Genomic DNA, 23013 nt, shown 5'->3' with positions numbered 1-23013 from the left:
CCGTTTTTTAGCATCTACACAAAGGCAGAGACGAGGAGGCCTCAGAGTATGTTTCCTGGCATGGCCCGTTCCTAACATGTACCCGAGACAGTTTCATCAACAGAAACAAGAGGCGGGAGGGTGAGAAATTGTTTTTATTTTGATCTTCTTGGTGTGCTGTCGTATATTATTCACAATTCAGCATCTACAAAGGCCGTGATGAATATATCATTAACACTCTTCGCTTCCTGAGTGTGCAGCTCGGCCAATACCTATCTATACACTGCCTAATTTTATTTTTTCTTATTAACAAAGTCTGTTTTTTTTGCAATTACACAAAGATTGGTATTCCTGTCAGCGAAGCAACGGGTTTTATATTCTCGTATATATAATAGCCGGCGAAGCCGGTGTTGTGAATGAACGCGTACGTATTATGTTGAAAAGCCAGATGTTGCTGGATCCTTTGAGAATTTCGAAGCTTTGACGCACCAAATCGCTCCATGGAGGCCGCCATCTTGCGGATGCGGAAGTATGCATAAACAATATTGCGAAAAAGTTCAAAAGGAGTTTGTTTCACCCCTCTTTTTTTGATTCACAATCTTATGTTGAAAAGCCAGATTTTTCTGGATCCTTTGAGAATTTCGAAGCTTTGACGCACCAAATCGCTCCATGGAGGCCGCCATCTTGCGGATGCAGAAGTTTGCATAAACAATTGCGAAAAAGTTCAATAGGTGTTTGTTTCACCCGTCTTTTTTTGATTCACAATCTTGTGTTGAAAAGCCAGATTTTGCTGGATCCTTTGAGAATTTCGAAGCTTTGCCGCACCAAATCGCTCCATGGAGGTCGCCATCTTGCGGATGCGGAAGTATGTATAAAAAATTGCGAAAAAGTTCAATAGGCGCCCACAGAACTACGCAACTTCCGGTTATTGTACCCTTCGCGACAACAGTTGCTCCATGGAGGAGTTGGTTATACAACAGTCGTGACTCTGGGGCATTTTCGAAATTTTTCTCTTCTTTAGTGGTAGACCTAAAAAGCCGAACTAGGCTTCAATCCCATGCTCCCATGCTCAGTAAGTTTGTCTGATTTATGATGTTGTCCTGCACCTACCGGTATAAGCGGCTTACATAAAGAAAGAAAGCTCGGTTTGATTAACGACAGTCACACATTGCCGTTGAAACGGCGCTATCGTCTGATCTGTCGGCACTGATCTTACTGCAAGCTAACTTCTTCTGGTGGAGGAAGCCGCAGTGCCCGGAGAGAACCAGCCCTGACAGCGACTGAAGTTAGAGGACGACACACATTCTGTGAAAACGTATGTTAAGCCCAGTTAAAATTTCTTAAAATAGGCCCGAAGCTGGCACATCGTATAGTTACTTCCTTTAGCTTCTTGTGACATTTATTGTATGTAGGTATTGGGGAGGACTGTCTGCTCTTCTCTTTTACCAAGTCTTACCAGGTAGGGCAAAGGGGGGCATTAAGCTCCAGGGGGCATTAGGCTCCACTACATTGTAAATGCATTATATTTATCTTCAAGATTTACAATGTAGTGGAGCCTAATGCCCCCAGGAGCTTAATGCCCCCCTTTGTCCTACAGTACCTACTACACCTACCTACTCCCAACTACCTAACCTACTTATGCCATACTGATGGGTAAAATAGTGGCAAGAGGCTTTGGCTTCGCCGGCTCATTGCGGCTTTGCAGTCGGGTACGAGTATATATTGCCCGCCCAGACCGATTCCACATAATGACCCAAATTCAGTCACAATTCTTTAAGATATGTTTTGTGAAAGTCTCTCTTCAAGGAGCACAATCATGAATTTTTTTTGAAGAGATATGTTTTTGAAAATGATATCTCTGAACCATTAGTACAAAATAACTTTTTTGGGGAGAATAATAAGCTGGATAAATCGTGTTTTAAAATCAGACTATTTTCACTTCCGTTAGGCAAGCTACTTCCTTCTGGCTATTCGTGTGATGTCACAGCCGCACAACCCATTGACGGATGTGTACGTCTGCTTTCATCACAAGTTATTCTCGTGTTCAAGATGCCGATGTGCCAACCGTTTAACTGTTCCAATCATAAGAACTCAGAAGCCGTTTTTTTACATCCCTGACCCACAAAAACATCGTCAATGATCTTATACTTTGTGGTTGAAAATCCTAGGAGCAACCAAATTCAACATCAAAACGTATGTTCATTCAAAATATCGTGTTGTTTGCGAAGACCACTTCGAGCCATCAGCGTTCGTATTTGATCACCAGACGATCACTAACTGGGAAACGAGCCTCGGAAATCGCTGAAACACGATGCCATACCGACACTTTTCAGCCACAAATCCTACACAGTTGCCCCATCACGACCCTCTATGGTTCAGAAACATGCTCAAATACAAAGACAGGTAAGTCTTTTTATTTTCACTATTTTTCCATAATATTATCTTTTATAACTTTGTCGATGTCGCTAGTTGCGTAGAGACATTCCACTAGTATTGTACATACTATTTTATATTCAGCGAGTATAATACAGAGGTACCGCTACGCCTTCTCCCCACACGTCTCCTTGCCTCCGCTCAATCAACTAGACACATTTTATTCATGATTTTTTACAATAAACCATTTCTTTTCCATAAAGATATATGATCAAAAGGGTTCTTCCCCTTTCTCTACCAGTAAGTAAAAGTCGTCATTGATTGGTTGGGATATTATTGCTTTTAGCTTCTACAACTACAGCTTCCAGAGCTGTCTGCCCAGCCTACCAGCTCGTATTCTACCATTGCTGGTGGAGTGTACTGGGCTATACACGGGCGAGAGTTACGTGTTGATTTGAAGCCAGGCCCATGTGAGCCAAGCTCAGAGCTAATCCGCAAATAGTTATCTTCGTTCTGATCCGGAAGTAAACACACGATCACGAACATTCACTGGTTTGATAATATCTCAATAAAATCGTGATTTTGAGTTGCCACCTGAAGAATGCTGCTTTTATCCATCCAAAGATGGGTGGGAAGTGTTAATTTGTGATTGGAATGATGCTGTTTAGGATTAAAATATAGAGACATTGAGTTTAAAGCAGAGTTGGGAAATGATATGAGGGTTTCCACCTATGACATTCGCAGTTTCGTAATTTGGCAAATTTTATGAACAATTCTGAAATTATACCTTTAGAAACAAAATATTTTGTAATGCGAAATTTACAAGGAATGTGTATGTGCTAATTTGCCGGGTAAATTGACGGTGTATGTGCTGTGGCGTCATGCGTATAGACTGAAGTAGCTCACTTGCATAACGGACGTGAAAATAGTCCGATTTTAAAACACGATTATCCAGCTTATTAACCTCCCCCAAAAAATTATTTTTGTGCTAATGGGTCAAGGATATAATCCTCCAAAACATCTGTTCAAAAAATTTCATGATTGTGTCCCTTTGAACACCCTCAGTAATTATGTGAATGAATTGAACATCGAACTTTCAAATCGAGGGATACAGTACACAAGATGGATGGGTAGTGATGAGAGTGGAAATGATGTGATTATGAACTCTCACCTTTACTGAAGGGAAGATTGAGGTGGAATGCAGTAATAAGGAAGTAATTTATCAGCTGTGTGAAAAGGAGCCATAAGGACAAAGGATTGGAGGTGATTAGAAGCCATTTTGTTTTGTGTAGCTTCGGAGGAGCAGGTAACTATAAAAAGGTTGTGAGAGAAAAACCAGGTGAGATGCACAGTAGGCTTGAGGATGCCGACCTGTTTGAATTGAAGGATGACCAGACCTTGTGCATTGGGCCTGTTGATAGTCCTAATTGTAGTGCAAAGAAATTTGAAAAATTATTTGAAAGTACAATTACGTTTAATTAATGAACGTTTAATTAATGAGAGTTGTTTTTTCTTGAATGAATATATTAAAATGAAGATTTAAATGTTTTTTGTGTCCTTGTGTGCTGGATTGGCCCCCACCACCCCTCCCCCCCCCCCCCAAAAACAGCGATGTGATTGTCATATATCACGTGACCCGCCACGTCATCTCGAGGATACTTTTGCTGCGGACTTATGTCCTTATGTTTATGTGTGGCTTACGTACGCTCTGAACTCTGAAAAAGTATAAAAAGTACAGTAAAAAAAAAAGTAATTGGAATGCCAGCTCTGATTTAGATTCTAGATGTGTTGTTGCTGGTTCTAGCAATACTGTACATCCAAAGATGGTGTGAGTATACATGTTTTCCCACAATATCCAGCTGTAAGGAAAATATGAATAGCCAAGGTAAAACTTACCAGAGGAAGGTGGCGTGGCCCAACTGCTTCAAGCACCATTTGCAGCATCCATTTTCAAGATGATTCGTACGACACCAGCCTGTATTCCCAGTTTGAGATTATTTTTATTTTTATTTTTTTTTTTTTGTATACAAGATCGAGGCTCGTGAAAGAGCAATGAGTAAATTGAAGCGGTTAAAAGCCGACGCGATCCCCACGAAGGTTGGAGATCATTTCAATCGCAGGGAAAATAAGAAAATGGACAGAAAATCCATGAAAAAGGGGCCATTCAAAAATTACGTAACGCATGGGGGGGGGGGGGGGGGAGGAGGAGGTGTATGTCCAAATGTTACGGAGTGTAACAGGGGGTGTGTGACCAGGTGTTACAGGAGAGGTTGTCCAAGCATTATGGAATGTTATGGGGGTATGGAGGTGTATGAGTGTTACCCAGGGGGAGGGGGTGGGTGGAGTTATGGAGTGTTACCCAGGGGGGAGGGGGTGGGTGAGGTTATGGAGTGTTACCCAGGGGGGAGGGGTGGGTGGAGTTATGGAGTGTTACCCAGGGGGGAGGGGTGGGTGGAGTTATGGAGTGTTACCCAGGGGGGAGGGGGTGGGTGAAGTTATGGAGTGTTACCCAGGGGGGAGGGGGTGGGTGGAGTTATGGAGTGTTACCCAGGGGGGAGGGGGTGGGTGGAGTTATGGAGTGTTACCCAGGGGGAGGGGGTGGGTGGAATGCATGTCCAGGCATTATGGAGTGTTACGTTGAGAGGGGATGTTTCCAGTGCTTTTATGTAACGCAAATTAATCAATCAATGACGACTTTGTTCCAGGTACCCTTTATTTGAAGATAAAAATATTTAATGATACATGTATTATATTCAATACATTAACGTCCTGCTCGACTGCAGTTTCATGGTCTGATTTGTGTTCAAAATATAACCTTCAGTTGAAATCAAATTGTTCATCAATTATACATTAATATTCTTTGTTGTGATCCACGTAAAAACATCGAAATTGTCTTGGAAATTCTTACGTTTGTACACAGACAGACAGACAGACAGACAAATTGAACCAATTTCTTAACCCCGGTTTTCAATTTGCGAGCTCAGGATAATTATTTTCTTTATCCTAAAGCAATGTACGTAATATCAAATTAAAATACACCAATTCTATGTATACGGTATATGCATGTATGTAATATATGTATTATATTTATTTATGTATTTTATATAACTATGCAACAGAAAAACAACAATTACATCAATGTTTACAGTCTTTGTTTACAAAAGTTTACAATGTTCTTTCGCGAATTTACAAGTTTATCAAAAACAACAATCCCTTTATTATCAAATGTTATTATTATTATCAAATGTTTTACAAGTTTGTTCTGTTTACAGTTTACAATGTTTCGCACTGATATCGGCTTTCCATAAGGAGTAAAATTAACGTAGGACACAGGTAATCAACTTCAACTTGTCATCATGACATCAATATACGTATAATATGAAACCAGAACCATGATGCTGCTGGTTGTTCATGTGCAGCCTTGGTTGCATCATTTTTCCACTGATGCAGTGTCCCAGTCACCTGGTACTCATTTTGCTGACCTCAGAAGGATGACACGCTGAGTCGACCCATCTAGTGTTAATTCAACGGCACGACAGGGGGCTCGAACTCAGGGCCTTAACATCTCAAGCCAACCACCTTAACCATTAAGCCAACACCGGGTAAAACCATGATGACACTCTGGCTGTAGTGGGTGGCAAAAGGTTCTGAGGAGTTTCCAATGGACGGTTCAAAAGTTCACAGCTGCGAGATTTGCTGATGGGAAGACGTACTCGGGAAGACGATGTAAGAGACCGACGTCCAAGCTCACAATTGTAATTTGTTTTTGTTCAAATGCTTCCCTAACCATTCATTCATGTCTCCAACACCTTTCCTACAACTGAGGTCAAGCCAACAAGTTTATAGTTTCTCAATTCTTATCCAATATAATTCGATTATTCGTGGTGGTCCGGTGGGGTCAGCCTCCGGCCAAGGTTATATCAAAACGAGCCGATTCGTCACACGGTCTTTTAATTTTCCTTCTTCTTTTGAGTTTTATAACGTTTTCAAAGGCACGACGCTCTCCACCTGGTCTCTGCGGGCCAACTGAGGGAGCCAAAGAGGGGGGGGGGGGCGGTCACGTCCGGATTCACCCTGTAACAGAACCTACCCTTCGTGGTGGTGTCCCACTGGGATTGCCATTTTTTAACGATCTTGTCCCTGCCCGCATTCACAATTTCAGACGGTCCCAAAGGGATTTGGGTGACACATTCGGATGTGATTGCACACTTGGCTGCAAGATCGCAGGCCTCGTTCCCTCCGATGCACACATGAGCGGGGATCCAGCACAGATTGACTACAGATCCTCTCCAACTAGCAATGTTGATCAGGTGCAGTACTTCGAGCACCGGGTCAAATCTGCATCCTTCCTGCAGAGACTCTAGTGCCTTAAGTGCAGAGAGGGAATCAGAAAAGATCACAGCACTGAGAGGGTTCAACTCGATTATCCATTCGAGTGCCAATACGATAGCAAAGAGTTCCGCTGCGAAGACGGAGAGATGATCAGATAACCTCTTAGCCTTTGTCACCTAAACATCAGGGATACATATTGCCGCCGCAGTTCTCCCAAGGGAAGGGACTTTGGAACCATCCGTGTAAACGTGGAGAGATTGACTCCAAACCGAATGGATGGATGAACTCGATCGCCTGGATGCATGAAGCAGAGGGGTTATCCTTGTCAACTCCACCCCCATAGATCCAGGTGGATTTGAGGCAGAGTAAGAGTCCAGGGGGCCAGATTGGAACTTTATTGACGGACTCAATGGGCAAGGAGTCCGGACCCATTTCACCCGCTATCCGTCTGCAGGCCATCCCGAAGGGAGCGGAATTTAGATTTTGGCCCCATGCCTCATATTCCCAACAGTCTGCAAAAACAGCTTGGACTGGGTGATTGGTCCCAGAGGATATAGATTTGGCCCAGAATTTTAGCCGGGACACCTCCCAGCAGAGGGAGAGAGGCATCTCCCTGGCCTCCACCAAAAGGGCAGAGATCGGTGAACTCACGAAAGCGCCCAGACAGACACGCAGGGATTCAGCCTGAATGGCTTCAAGTTTGCTGCTTTTTGTTTTGACATGTCAGAAAAAAACATCATCCAGATGAGGGTGGATAAGGGCTTTGTACAGGAGAAAAAGACTTCCCTGGTGGGCTCCCCAGGAAGTGCCAGTGAGGCATCGAATTAGATTTAGGCCCTTGGCGCATTTGACTGCGACCTTCTTAACGTGGGAGCTCCACCATCACGGATTGTTGAACCCAATATGAGGCCGTGAAAAATTACCTAACGCTATTTTTTAGTAATGTAAGCTCAATAGGCAAGTAGTTATAATATGTAAGGATAATAGTTAGTTACTTATTCGAATTCCCGGATCTTCATGGAGGAACTTCTGGTGGTTGGATTTTAGGCGCGAAGAGGAACCGGAAGTGTGGCCTTGAGGCGCTAATTTCAAGTTCAACTCGCTTGACGCCCCCCCCCCCTCCCCAACCCCCTCGAGTCTGCCTATATATAGTACTGGTGTTACATTTGCTATTCTCCAATCCAATGGTACCTGTCCTGACTCCGTTTACATCCCGCTTATCTATGCTGCCATCAATATATTTTCTCTCTGTTTAAGTTGCTTCTTGCACTCAGCTACCATGATTTTTAATGCAACTGTAGTGGTTACCTTATTCACATGTCGCGGTTACCTTATTCACTTGTCGCGGTTAACTTATCCGCATGTGACGGTTACCATTACGATGGGTTTGGTCTAACCCACGGACACCGGTTTTTGGCTGTGTCGTCGTGACGCACGCGCGGCTGTTGGAGCCACGCCCTCCGAAGAGGGTTCTTGGTTTTATATAAGCCATTACGACTTCCGTCCGCGAGCAGTTGCTGGAGATTTCTGTACAATAAACAACCTTTTGTACCCAACGAAATGGCCTCTTCTTGTCGTCCTCGGCAACCGCTAAACTGGTGACCCCGTTGCCCCCAAACATATTCGGGGGCCAAATGAACAGGGCAGGATTGCGACCGCAATTTCTTCCACAAGACCTAAACTCGAACTGCCGGAGTTTTAGCAACGACGAGCGGCCATGTGGTTCGCGCATCGCGCTCGGTTCCTCCTCTACGACTAGAGGGGCGAACCAGCTCCGGGACCCTCCGAAGGAACGCCGTTACGGGGTGTTGGCGGCATGGCTACTTCGTCGCCTTCGCGCACACAGGCCGAGTACTGCTGCTCGTCGCCTCCGTGCACACAGGCCGGGCACGGCTACTTCGTCGCCTTCGCGCACATAGGCCGAGCACCGCTGCTCGTCGCCTCCGCGCACACAGGCCGAGTACTGCTGCTCGTCACCTTCGCACACACAGGCCGAGTACTGCTACTTCGTCGCCTCCGCGCACACAGGCCGAGTACTGCTGCTCGCCACTCCTACTACTGCTCCTACGGCGCATCCCGAGGCTGATGCTCCTGCAACTACAGCTACTACCGCTGCTCATCTCTTGCGCACGCCTGGCTGCTTTGTTACCTCTGCGCGCACTGGAGCCTCGTTGTCTTCGCATGCACTGCTGCTCGCCACTCCCGCAATTCCTACTGCTGCAACTACAGCTACTACCGCTGCTCATCTCTTGCGCACGCCTGGCTGCTTTGTTACCTTCGCACGCACTGGAGCCTCGTCTTCGCGCGCACTGCTGCTTGCCACTCCCGCAATTCCTACTGCTGCAACTACAACTGCCACCGCTGCTCAGCACCCGCGGCCCGGCTCTGTTCCACCCGCGGCCCGGCTCTGTTCCACCCGCGGCCCGGCTCTGTTCCACCCGCGGCCCGGCTCTGTTCCACCCGCGAACTACGTACACGCCCATGGCGTGCCTTCTGGGGGGGCGCATGTAGTGGTTACCTTATTCACATGTCGCGGTTACCTTATTCACTTGTCGCGGTTAACTTATCCGCATGTGCCGGTTACCATTACGATGGGTTTGGTCTAACCCACGCACACGGGTTTTTGGCTGTGTCGTCGTGACGCACGCGCGACTGTTGGAGCCACGCCCTCCGAAGAGGGTTCTTGGTTTTATATAAGCTGTTACGACTTCCGTTCGCGAGCAGTTGCTGGAGATTTCTGTACAATAAACAACCTTTTGTACCCAACGAAATGGCCTCTTCTTGTCGTCTTCGGCAACCGCTAAACAACAAACTTTTCAGGTGGAATTAGTTCCTTTTCAACGTCTTTTTGATTTGTTGATTCATTGTTGCAACCCCCACTCTGGTTTTCCTGTTCCTTGGTACTCGGTCTTTGATCCCTTCTCTTTTTGCGGATTGTTTTTATGATAATCACACGTAGAATGATGGTGATGCAGACGACTGGAAGACAGAGACCACTCAGCAGAAACAGCAACAACAATGGAGGTCTGGAAACCTTGTCCTGTCCATTATCTGAGGAAAGAATAAAAAGATGTTAATGCTCATCAAGCCATGGTAGGTAATACAGCATTTGTGAATAAGGATTAAAATCAGCTTTGATGACCATCTGATTGGTAAATTATGATGCTCACTGCCAAATGCTAAAATTGTGAGTGTTTTTATTCTTTCTATGCAATAACATCTTTGCTGATATTGAGCAGATCTTTTTGGGGGGACGAGGGACATTGAGTTTGCATCTCGCCACGTCTTGATGAGGGACATTGACTTTGTATCTAACCACGTCTTGATGAGGGACATTGAGTTTGCATCTAACCACGTCTTGATGAGGGACATTCATTTTGCATCTAACCACGTCTTAATGAGGGACATTGAGTTTGCATCTCGCCACGTCTTGATGAGGGACATTGAGTTTGCATCTAACCACGTCTTGATGATGGACATTGGGTTTGCATATAACCACGTCTTGATGAGGGACATTGAGTTTGCATCTAACCACGTCTTGATGAGGGACATTGGGTTTGCATCTAACCACGTCTTGATGAGGGACATTGAGTTTGCATCTAATCATGTCTTGATGAGGGACATTGAGTTTGCATCTAACCACGTCTTGATGAGGGACATTGAGTTTGCATCTAACCACGTCTTGATGAGGGACATTGGGTTTGCATCTAACCACATCTTGATGAGGGACATTGAGTTTGCATCTAACCACGTCTTGATGATGGACATTGGGTTTGCATATAACCATGTCTTGATGAGGGACATTGAGTTTGCATCTAACCACGTCTTGATGAGGGACATTGAGTTTGCATCTAATCATGTCTTGATGAGGGACATTGAGTTTGCATATAACCACGTCTTGATGATGGACATTGGGTTTGCATATAATCACGTCTTGATGAGGGACATTGAGTTTGCATCTAACCACGTCTTGATGAGGGACATTGGGTTTGCATCTAACCACGTCTTGATGAGGGACATTGAGTTTGCATCTAACCATGTCTTCTGGTCACTCAGTTTAACAGTAAAATATTTTATGTTCATTTCCACTTGTAAAATTTGGGAAATAGTTGGACCAATTTATTGACATCCCAAGTTGGAATTGAAATTGTAACATTTGATTAACATAGGGACCGGGTTTGTAGTATTGTGCGGGATGTTTTTTATAACTATGATTTTGTTGTTTGTCTTTCTAATGATTTTTTACTGTTATTCTCAAGTACATGCATTGACGTACTGGATGACTGTTTAACCGGGTAACAGAGGTAATGATGACATGTTTGCAAAATGAAACAGGAGTGCACAATATATTGTTATGTCGGTAGGGTAGAACAATATCTAGAGTCAGGTAGATCTGAATAGGTAACATGCTTCGTCTGTCGCGATAGGGAATCTACCTGTAATAAGTTCCATGTGTAGTCCGGTTTGTCGGGTAAGAGTATACCTGTGAACATACCAGGATGTTCGGGTGTTAGATAGTGTAGGGATTAAGAATAAACCCCTGTGTGTCACACCTGGTAAACAAACCTTTGTCCCTTATGGCAATGCACACCTGTAGACACTTAGACAGACCCTTTAGTACACGCAGTAATTAAATTCCCTTCCCTGACAATGACTTTGGAAGAAAACGGACAGGAAACCAGGCCAGGACACCGCCGATGATGGCTGCCGCCGGTCGCATCACGAACTTGCATAGCAACTAAGAAGGAGGTTCGGTGGAAGGCGCTGATTGGGTGGAGCGCCAAGGCTGACGTCGTAACCCAGGTTATATAAGGGCGCGCCGAACGACATTTTCTCTCTTGCTCTTGCTCTAGGCTCTTGCGCAGCTCGAACCCTTGTGCTGTTTGGGTCTGGACGTGCTTGAAGCTCTTGCGCTTATTCTTGGTCTTGAGAGGTCCTATTGGTCGTTGGTTCACCATCTGCGTGGTGCTTGGAGCGGTGCTCGGTGCTTTCGGTGCTGTGAACGGGCGGGACCTCGTGTGCTCACGGAGAGGGCGTTGGCTCGGGCCTGCGTGGTGCTTTGGAGCTTGGAGCGAGGGACCTCGTGGTGTGCAGCGGAGCTTGGAGCCAAGTGGGGACGACAGACCACAGACAGATAAGGACGCACCACAGAACATTACATGACGATTCTTTTCCTTTAATTCATTTTCCTGTGTCTCGTTTCTGAAGTGAGGTGTCTGGGATCCCAATTTAGGCCCATTATTTGATTACCGTCGCGTTTCTTGTTATCGGGTGCCGTGAATAAATCTCTATTTTTATACCTTCTAATCTTGCTTGTTCGAGTTAATTAATTCCCTGCAGCTGCCGTCGGTCCGCTGAAGTTAAGCGCTTTTACCACAGCTTCCAATTCCCTTCTTCCTCCCGCGTTTTATAGCTGAATCCGTGTTTGGTCGTCGCCTCAAGTAAATCCGTTCTGATCCATCCGTGGTCCCTGGTGTTAACCGGAAGGGTCCGCGCGACAATATTTTCCACAGCCCTGTTCCAGTGAGTAAAGGATTTACTCCCAGGGAAATGGGTTAATAAGTTAAAACAAATGGAGAGTCATTTTATTCTTCTTCTTTTCGGGCACAATTATTCTCACGTTCTTGTGGGGTTGCCAATGGGAGGTTTTCGGCAAACGTTTTGTCGTCCTTGTCCAGGCGTGATGCTCGACTAAGTACTGTAGTTCTCTCTTTCTCCCTTTCTGATGTATCATACTCTTCACAGAGCATCAGTGCTGCTGAAGCAGCTTCCTGAGCAAGAGTTATGCTGGATGGTTTGCCATTGCCTTCCCAGTAGTTAGGGCAGGAATTTGTAATTTGTTCATGATACTGATGATAGGTCATCTACTCTTCGCGAAGGACACTGTGAGATCTTTAACATCCACCAATGAATGCTGCCAGATCAGATGGGGCGCCCAGTTTAATGTCCATCAGAGGGACGACACACACACACACATCGATGATCATTGGGATGACAGTTTATAGCTGAGCAGTGGTTCGAACCCAGGGGAGACAGTTTAGAGTTGAGCGTGCGTACCTCCACAGTCTGGAGTCCAGAGTCGAGAACATTCTGCCAGCCCATCCATAAATGGAATGCACATAGTTCAAATGCATATTTCATTAAAAAAATTACTTTATCTAAATTTTAGAATAAAACTAGAACGCCACTCTGTAGAGCGCATACTCCCGCCGTGGGTGGCCGCTGCTGAGCCCTATCTTCCAATGGTAAAAAAATCCTTCAAAAAATTCCTGGATCCGGAATAATATCCTGAGGTTCACCAAAAACTAATCAATTCTTCCTTATCCAAAGGGCAATCATCCCACCAACTTTCATCCAAATCCGTTCAGAACTTTTCCAGATATCTTGTTCACAAACACACGAACATATGAACACACATACACACACACGGACGGACACGATCGAATGCATTACTCCCTCGTGGGAGTAAGATCGAGATTTTGGGAAAGAATTTATTGTGATTGAATGAATATGTATGAATGAAGAAATGTTAATGGAAGATGACATGATGAAGAAGGCAATACAATGATTAGGGTTGATGGGGCATGTGGGGAGACTTTAGGTTTGAAGTTCAGTATCTTGATTAAACACTGACCTGGAGATTGAGGAACACCACGCGTGCCCTTGGTAACGTTTAGAACCACGCTGTGAAACAAGATGTCCTGGTATTTTTGAACTTGACAGAAAAATGACCCCGAGTCTTGCTTGGTGATGTTAGAAATCACAAGAGATGCATTCCCAGCAAGAAAGTTTCCAGGACAAGACAACCTGCCAGAGAACTGCCTGTCCAGGTTATCCACAGGCCAACCAAAGTCCATGAATATCTGAAGGAAATTCAGGAGAAAGAGAGACTTATCAAACAATGTAAAGAATGACAGTTGACTTCGAAGAAAGGATAATCTCATAAACCCTTGAATAGTTTTATATATAATTTAATCTGGTACTCGTAATGTTACATTCTCCTCATCCCAACCTGTTGACAGGTGTGAAAACATAACCTCAATCCAACTTCGGTGACACAGGTAACAAGACGCATGCTTATATGGTTACCTTTGTTCAAGCTCTTCATAATGAGATGCTGATCCACATGGAATTTTGTGAGTGTAATGCATAGACCTGATGTGGAACCAACATGATTAGCTCATCTGGACTTTAGTCTGGTGAGCTTATGCGATCAAGCAGTGTCTACAGGTAAGTCAGTAAGTGAGTGAGCAGGTGAATGAGTGTGTAAACAGTTCAGTCATTAATTATCGCTTGAACCAAACACACAATTTCGATTAAACTTGGCCACAAGCTTCATATCTGATGCCAAACGAAGATGTATTGACCACATAAAAATCTGCGCTCATTAAGAGGGTCTACAGGGGAGGGGGTTTGATCCCCTCCAAAATAGGTATTTGCTCTCTTCTCTCAAACTACACACATGAGTTTGATGAAACTGGACTACAACCTTCATCAAAAGTTTGTTCACGGCATTAAAAAAATCTGGGGTTTGGCCCCCAAAATATGTATTTACTTTCTTCTCCATTACATATGTTGTGCGTCATCCACACCGAGTAGTCGTTCCCTGGTTCTACTTGGTGAACCCATGGGCAGGGGCACCGCCAGGGATTTTGGGCCCCATGAAAAGATATCACAATCACAATGGGCCCCTATGAAGCACGCGCGCACATTTTTCCCCCGACTTTTTGCCAGGAGGTTGAAGCAATGCTTATATTTCTGCATACAGTATGGAATTCACTATTTGATGCAAGACGGATACCCACACAAGAAATGTGCTAAAGGCCATCTTTTACAGTCTAAATGTCATTTTAATGGTAAGAATTACAACATACATTAACCTCTTCAATTAAAATAAATTAACATTATCATCTTGACAATGATATAAAAAACAAAATAATAAAATCAGCAGCAGAGTATACATACAAGTATACATAGTAAGTGTAGTGATCCAATATCCATAGCCATGCCATTTAGTTATCACTGGTCCTTGCTCAGCCTCACACACCAAGAGTCCAGCGCCGAGCCTTGTTGCTGGCAAAGTCACTGATCAAGACTTTGAAGTCCAGCTTTCTGGCCAACTGACTTTCAATGGACAGCATGGCAAGACTGCAAAGCCTGGTTAATAATTTAATATTGAGAATTTTTACCTAATGTTCGAATACTTTTTAGGGCCCTTGTCAGTGCAGGGCCCTTGGAATCAACCTAACTTCCCCCCCCCCCCCTTACAGCACTCCTGCCCATGGGTATTGGCCCTATTTTTATCTGACTTCAACCTCCGTGATTCGCCCTCGTTCCTTTTGATCTGGAGAGTCTTCCATCATAATTACCGATATTGGAGTGATGAGAATCCCAATTGAACTGATGCATCTCATCTTCAGCACGGTCCAATAATTATGGTGTGGTGTGCTGTCCATGGTGACGTTGTTCGGCCATTACTTTTAAGAAGAGAAAAATAAATTTCCGGTACTATCTGGCTTTGTTAGAAGGCGGTTTTGCTTCCTTAATTGGATGTTTTGGTTCCTTTTCTCAATCACAGCTTAAGCACAAATGAGAAAAGTGTGGTTTCTACAGGATGGGGGCACCACCACATTATCCCACGACTGTCCAAAACCAGCTGGATGAAACAATACCTCTGAGGTGATATGATACCGTAGCCGGTAGAATGGCCCCTACGTAGTCAATATCGAACAGCATTAGACTTTTACCTTTGGGAACACTGAAATATGTGGTTTATAGCATGAGATCAAGCAGTGTAGCAGATTTGAAGGAAAACATTCGGAAGGAATGTGCTGACATCCGTCTTTCCTTCTTAAGAAATGTTCAGAGAAACATACGTGCAATAATTATGTGTGTGCAAGTTAGTGGGAATCAATTTTAATATTTAATAAATAAAATGTAAAAGGTGTATTTTTTTTGTGGGTCGAGTAATTCTGAGACACCCAACTGGTGAGAAATGTATTACTGTGCAAATTTATCATTGCAGATAACCAGCATGGATACCACAATCAAATCAATCATTTGTACTCATTCATGAAACATTTCAAATCTTCATTCATATACATAACACTGACCTCTCTGCGATCTCCCGTTTCTGGCTCCCATAGCCAGATTACACTTGGCTTTTCAGATTCCGGTTCGAAAAGGCACTCGATTGTGATACGTGTACCTTCAATTACATTCATTTTATCATTTCTGCTTCCCTTATTTGCCAGAGTCAAAGAAGCTGTGGAGCACACAAATGAAGTGCAATTTAATAAAGGCTCAATTAGTAATCCTACCAAGCAATTTTAATTACTCATGTCCTTCCTTACAGTTGTTTGTAGACAGTGTGGTGAGTGTGACTAGAGTGAGTGATAGGTTGATGATGGTGAGAATGATGATTGGAAAGCTCTTGGTGAACGTCATCTCGGGATATGCTCCGCAGGTTGGTCGGAGCGATGAAGAGAAGGACAAGTTCTGGTGTGCAATAGAGAAGCTGATGGAAAACGTGAAAGATAAGGAAGTTGTTGTGGTAGGAGGAGACCTAAATGGACATGTGGGAAGGAGTATGGATGGTTTTGAGGGAGTTCATGGGGGTTACGGATATGGTGTGAGAAATGGAGAAGGTGAAAGGATTTTGGAGTTTGCTGATGGAGCTGATTTGTTGATTTGTAATACTCAGTTCCAGAAAGAGGATAATAAGCTTGTTACATACACTTCAGGTGGGTTGACGACAACAGTTGACTACCTGATGGTGCATAGGCGAGAAAGGGGGCACCTCCGGGACACAAAGGTGATCCCGGGGGAGGAGGCTGTTTCACCGCACCACTTGGTTGTCTTCGACATAAGGTTGAAAGGTGCGAGGAGAGCTCGGCAGGTGGAGTACCAACCGAGAATGAAGGTGTGGAGGTTGAAAGAGGTGACAGTGAGGGAGGCTTTAAAAGAGAGGCTGAGTAGGGCAGAGGATGATGTGGTTGAGCTTGAAAGTGGTTGGATGTCAATGAAACATAGTCTGTTGGGAGCCATTGGTGAGGTATGTGGATGGACAAAAGGACCACCGAGGGACTCGGAAACATGGTGGTGGGATGATGAAGTTGGAAAGAAGATTGACGAGAAGAGGAAGAAGTTCAAGGAGTGGCAGAAGGCGAAAGGTACGGGGGCAGAAAAGGAAGAGCATGAAAGTTATAAGGCAGCCAAGAAGGCTGCAAAGAAAGAGGTAGCAAAGGCGCAGGAGGCATGTAGAAAAATGTTCGGAGAAAGCTTGGATTTGGAAGGGAGTCAGAGAGCGGTATTCAGGATTGCAAAGCAGATAGCGAAAGAGAGGTGTGATGTGATGGGGGTGAGTTGCTTGAAGGATGAAGTGGGACAAATCGTTGTGGACCCAGATGGAATTAAAGGAAGATGGAAGAGATATATGGAAATACTGTTGAATGCAGAGAATGAATGGGATGGCAACATAGAGAGTAACCCAGTTTTAGGACCGGCAGAGAAGATAACCGAGAAGGAAGTTGAGGAAGCGATTAAAGCAATGAAGAGTAGAAAAGTGGGAGGGCCGACGGGAGTTGTGGGAGATATGTTGAAGGCAGCAGGAAATTGGGGTGTGAAGAGAATGACAGAGACCTGCAATCTGGTGGTGAAAGAAGGCCGCATTCCAGTGGATTGGGAACTGAGTACCCTTGTCCCTCTATACAAGGGGAAAGGTGACCCTCTGGACTGTGTCTCGTATCGAGCGATAAAGTTATTGGAGCATGGAATGAAGGTATTGGAAAGGTTGTTGGAGAGGAGGATAAGGAAGAAAGTAAAGATTGACGAAATGCAGTTTGGATTTATGCCAGGAAGAGGAACGACAGATGCACTTTTTATTGTGAGGCAGTTGCAGGAGAAGTACATGGAGAAGAGGAAGAAGTTGTTTCTTGGGTTTGTTGATCTGGAGAAAGCAGTCGACAGGGTTCCACGTGAAGTAGTGACATGGGCATTGAGGAAGTTAGGAGTGGAGGAATGGTTGATCAGAGTAGTGATGGCAATGTACAAAAGAGCGCGCACAGCTGTAAGGACGAAGGACGGGAACAGTGGTGAGTTTGAGGTGAAGGTGGGAGTGCATCAGGGGTCGGTACTAAGTCCACTACTATTTGTAGCTGTGATGGAGGTGCTGGCTCGGAACGTAAAGGAGGGTTTACCGTGGGAGTTGTTGTATGCAGATGATCTGGTGTTGATTGCAGAAAGTATGGATGGACTGAAGGAGAAGATGAACAAGTGGAAGGAATGTATGGAGACGAAAGGTCTGAAGGTGAATATCGGAAAAACAAAGGTGATGGCAAGTGGTAAAGCATGTGGTGAGGTGGAAAGAACTGGGAAGTGGCCATGTGCTGTGTGCAGGAAGGGTGTCGGAGTGAACCCCATTCAATGTACAATGTGCGCTGAGTGGGTTCATCAAAAATGTAGTGGTTTGAGAGGGTCATTAACCAGTGTGGCAGCTACATTCAAGTGCAAGGTGTGCACAGAGGGAGCTGCAGATGGAGGAAATGTTGAGTTGCATCTTGGAGATGGCGTGAAGCTGAAAGGTGTGAAAACATTTTGTTACCTAGGAGATATGCTGAATGGAGAAGGTGGATCAGACTCAGCAACGGTTACTAGAGTGAGATGTGCATGGAAGAAGTTTCGGGAACTGAGTGGCATGCTGACGAGGAGGGGAGTGTCGTTGAAGCTGAAGGGAAAGGTGTATGCTGCATGTGTGAGAAGTGTTATGATTTATGGGAGCGAGACATTTGTAATGAACGTAGAGCAGCAACGAAGGCTGGAAAGGGTGGAAATGCGAATGGTTTGGTGGATGTGTGGAGTATCGTTGAGAGAGAGGAAGCCGAAAGATGATGGGAATAGAGCCTGTGATGGATGCTGTGAAGAGAAACAGTTTGAGATGGTTTGGTCACGTGTTGAGGAAGGATGAAAGTGACTGGTTGAAAAGAGTGATGGAAATGAATGTGGAAGGAAGTAGAGGAAGGGGAAGACCGAGAAAGACTTGGCTGAAGATGGTGGAAGAAGAAATGCGGGCAAGGGGGTTAACAAGGGGAGATGCAGAAAATAGGGCAAAATGGAGAAGATTGTCATGGGGACCGCAAGGCTCACCCCCGCTCTTGCAGGGAAAATGGCCTTTAAAATGCCTGTTGTTGTGTTGTTGTGTACTTCTTTAAAGTCATTTCGGTATATAGAGTACATCATCCTACCAGCTGTATGTTGGTAACAGTTTTTCTTTTCTTTTTGCTTTTCAATTCCTTCAAGCTTTCAAACAATGAATCAAAATGCCACATGCCTAACGCTGCTTTACAGAGTCGGAAATTGTACTCCAACTCAGTTATCTGACCAAGTTTGTCGAGAAACCCGAACTTCTCCGAGGTATTCAAGGACACACCTGCACTTTGAGAAGATGTGTCTTGAGTAAAGTTCATCAAACAATAATTATGAAATTTTTTCGAATAATGTGGGAATTTCTAATGTTTGGGTCTAAGTTTTAAAATCCAAACGCATTATTCGACTTTAACTGTGGGCTGGAAATTATCTTCAATGGTTTGAAACATTACCAAGTGAATTATTGCACATATAATTGCTTATACAAATATCAATCATATAAAACAAGATTGGAAGCAGTTTCGGCAATATAACATTTCACTCTGGAAAGCTACATATACATGCGGATGGATGAGTTGTCAATTTGATATCAGAGAAAATGAATAACATTTCTCCGATTTGTTCAATAAATCACGATGCTCCAGGTATATGGTGTCATGTGGGGGTGTGGATCCTCGGTGGTGTATTAGGGTAATTTTGCAACAGGTTCTCCAAAGCCATTAGTGCCTTTGGAGACTCCTTAAGCATGTCTGGAAAAACACAACCCATGTATGCAAACCAAAGTCAAGGTTTACACAGTTGTTGTCATCCCCAGCCCCTTTATGGTGCTGACTCATGAGTCACAATTATTATTATTATTATTATTATTATTTTTTTGTATGCAAGATCGAGGCTCGTGAAAGAGCTAACATTAATCACACAAAAAGTCAAACCGACACAAACCGACACATAAAACACAAAATAAGGGGAGTGGTAGACAAGATGGGGAGAGAGGTGGAAGGACACAAACACAACATTTGAGAGCAGGGACATCGAGAGAACTGGGAGGGAGAGGGCTTGGTGGGAGGTGGGAGAGGTATAAAACATATGGACACTGCAAGGACTTCCAGGAAAGAAGTTGGAATTTCGAAAAAAATGGATCTGGGGTGAATTAGCGGGGGTAGAAAAGATCAAGGTTTTGGATGGGGGAAGATAAGAGATGGTGGTGAACAGCTGTTTTAAAGACCTGGAGGGAGGAGTGGGATTGAAGGGAATGGGGGAGTTTGTTCCAGAGGCGGGAAAAAAGGGGAATGAAAGAGTGAAGGTGAGCAGAGAGCCTAGATTTTGGCAGTTTATCCATAAGAGGGTTGCTGGCAGATCTTGTGTGACCTGTAGGAATATTTGGGGGACACAGCACAGAGAGAGCTGGGGGAGCAAGGCCGGAGAGGAGTCGGTAGAAGACAGAAAGACCACCAACCTGCCTGCGGTGAGTCAGTGAAAGGCCCTCGGAGTTAGCTTCTCCGCAGGAGATTCCAATGATTCTGAAAGCTTTGGCTTCAACAGCGTGAAGACGAGCTAGGTGTGAGGCAGGAGCACCAGCCCAGAGGGGGGAGCAGTATTCCATTGAGCTGCGGATGAAAGCCTTGTATGTGGTGAGGAGCTCAGGTGTGCCAAGGAAGGACTTCACACGATGCAGGATGCCCAGTCGGCGACTGGCTTTGGAGGCCAGCTTGGCAATGTGGTTTTCCAAGAAAGATCATGGCAGATAGTGAGACCCAAAAGTTTGAGCGACAGAACTTCTTGGAGAGGATTGTTGAGAAAGTAGATGGGATAGTGGGGCGGCTTAGCCCAAATATTCAAAAGAATTGTGCATTTTGTGATACAAGCACCAAATTTGGCACAAATGTACATTAATATGTTGCGAACATTTTCAGATATTGGGCCACTTGAAATTCCGTAATTTTTTTTTTCAAATTTTTTCAAATTTCGTAATTTCAAATTTTTCGGGTGACACCGTCACAATTTCGGTCTTCGAGGCCGGCCGATAGGCAAAGTGTGACCGGAAGGGACGAGGTTCTCCTGACCACGTGGCCCTCGATCTGGGAAGCGAGAGGCGTTCCATTAGTGGACGCGCCCCTCACGCCCGACTTTTGGGCGGCCCCGGCAGGCCGTTTGTTTTGACGTTCCGTGACAGGCCCCGCACCCCCACCTCCGGGCCGACCGGAAGCTTGTGCTGAGTACATCATACCTGAACAACTCAGTGAGGCAGAACACAGCAGTGCACACCAGGGTGACCCCTTCAGTGCATAAACCAATTAACCTGTCCACTGCAGGGCATATAGAAATGAAGTTATTTTCTGCATATAATAATAATATAAGTTCAGTTCTATATAACAATTTCTGTTATCACCACTACCACTACAACTACCACTACTACAAGCTTTGTCTGGAATTTTGTGGACTAACAGACAAACAGACATACAGACAAGCTGGGATCAAAACATTACCTCCTTCCACCATTGAGTGTAGAGGTAAACATCATGGAAATTATATCATGCCCTAGATTTAATTAATGCTTACCCGTGTATTTGCTTCACTGGTTCACAAGGTCTTTTGCATACATGTAATTCAGACTCTCGTCTTCATTGCTGACCACACAATGTTCGCAACATATTAATGTACATTTGTGCCAAATTTGGTGCTTGTATCACAAAATGCACAATTCTTTTGAATATTTGGGCTAAGCCGCCCCACTATATCGGCCGGCCTCGAAGACCGAAATTGTGACGGTGTCACCCGAAAAATTTGAAATTACGAAATTTGAAAAAAAAAATTACGGAATTTCAAGTGGCCCAATATCTGAAAATGTTCGCAACATATTAATGTACATTTGTGCCAAATTTGGTGCTTGTATCACAAAATGCACAACAGGTTTGCTATGCTGCTACACTAGGAGGGTTTCCCAGTCGGTCTTTTCGGAGAGACATAGTAAGAGTGTGAGATTTGTCAGGATTGAAAGACAGCACATTGCTGGCATTGTGCCTCCTTGACTGCTTCCTTCAACGCTGTCTCCGCACCATTCTCAAAATCCGATGGCAATACTTTGACAATGTGGAGGTGCTAATAAAGATCCAACAACACCAGCATAGAGGCCATTCTCCTGCAGCTCAGCTGAGTTAGGCAGGCCATGTGGTCCAGATGGACGAAGATCTCCTGTCCAAGGTTGTGCTGCATTGGGAGTTGAGCACTGGAAAATGCTGTCGAGGGGCTCCATATAAATGTTAAAAAAATTCACTGAAGAAGTCTCTCTCGATCTGAAATATCAACCATCAACTATGGAAAACACAGGCTGTAGACCATGCTGCCTGGCAACTTCATATCAAGTGTGCAACAGTCCACTTTGAAAACGAGAGAGCTGTGATCTGAGATCGCTGATGGTTCCCACTTTAGCCAGCTCGTAGTATTAGCCAATTGGTCCAACTTGAAATTATTCCTTGTAATGAAAACAAGCGTATCTTTTTTTTCAAAAAGCGGGCAACCACGGACATCAAGACTAAAAATGCTTAATGCCTCCCTCTGGGAACCATAATAATAGGAAATGAAATAATGGAAAAATGAAACAATGAAAAATGGAAAACTAATTAAATAATAAAAATGCTGTTATTGAAATTTTTTTATTTTAAATAATTGATTTTTTTTTAAATAAATAATAAAAAATTTAATATTTGAAACTTGAAATTTCTTAATTGGAAAATCAAATGATTGAATAAAAAATCATTAAAATGAAATTTAAAAAATTATTCTTCAAAAGGTGGGACACCAAGACAACACTTAATGACTCCCTCCGGGAACCAGAAATAACTAAATAATTGAAATTAACATGCTTGGAATTTGGGGAAAAAAAATACATAATTATAATTTTTTTACAAAGATATAAATACAAAGACCCTCGGTCTTTCAAGGGAAACTTAAATAAATGATAAATTACATAATTCCTTAAAAACAATTAAATTATGGATCTTCAAAAAGCAGGACACCACAAACACCAAGACTAAACACTTCAAGCAGACGTACAGGTTCAGCCTTTGCGGTCAGATTTGTCTCAAGTCTCAAGAATTTGTCATGTCAGTCACCTTCGGGGCCTGCCATTGCCAACCACTTTCCTCATATCTTTGTCTGCTAAGAACTACCAACAACAAGTGTAAT

At 44.1% G+C, this 23013-nt stretch overlaps 1 protein-coding gene across 4 annotated transcripts in view; it reads right to left on the bottom strand.

Annotated features, from left to right (window-relative positions):
- Nucleotides 1–5047: 5047 nt before the first annotated feature.
- LOC137438673 (myelin protein zero-like protein 3) overlaps nucleotides 5048–23013 on the bottom strand; it is an 89949-nt gene continuing 71983 nt past the window's right edge. For 2 of the 4 annotated variants that reach the window (XM_078767497.1, XM_078767496.1), the window contains exons 4-6: nucleotides 15798–15949; nucleotides 13319–13547; nucleotides 5048–9735 (exon numbers count right to left, since the gene is read on the bottom strand). In XM_078767497.1, the coding sequence (XP_078623623.1) occupies nucleotides 9485–9735; nucleotides 13319–13547; nucleotides 15798–15949 (632 nt within the window). In that variant the 3' untranslated portion in view covers nucleotides 5048–9484. The remainder of the gene's footprint in view (nucleotides 9736–13318; nucleotides 13548–15797; nucleotides 15950–23013) is intronic. The other 2 variants (XR_013621214.1, XR_013621215.1) reach the window with 2 other exon arrangements.

Source organism: Myxine glutinosa, chromosome 13 (genome assembly GCF_964187855.1).
Source record: "Myxine glutinosa chromosome 13, kmMyxGlut1.1, whole genome shotgun sequence".
NCBI lineage: Eukaryota > Metazoa > Chordata > Myxini > Myxiniformes > Myxinidae > Myxine > Myxine glutinosa.
Note: the sequence above shows the minus strand (reverse complement) of the source record. Positions and strands in the feature narration are given on the sequence as shown.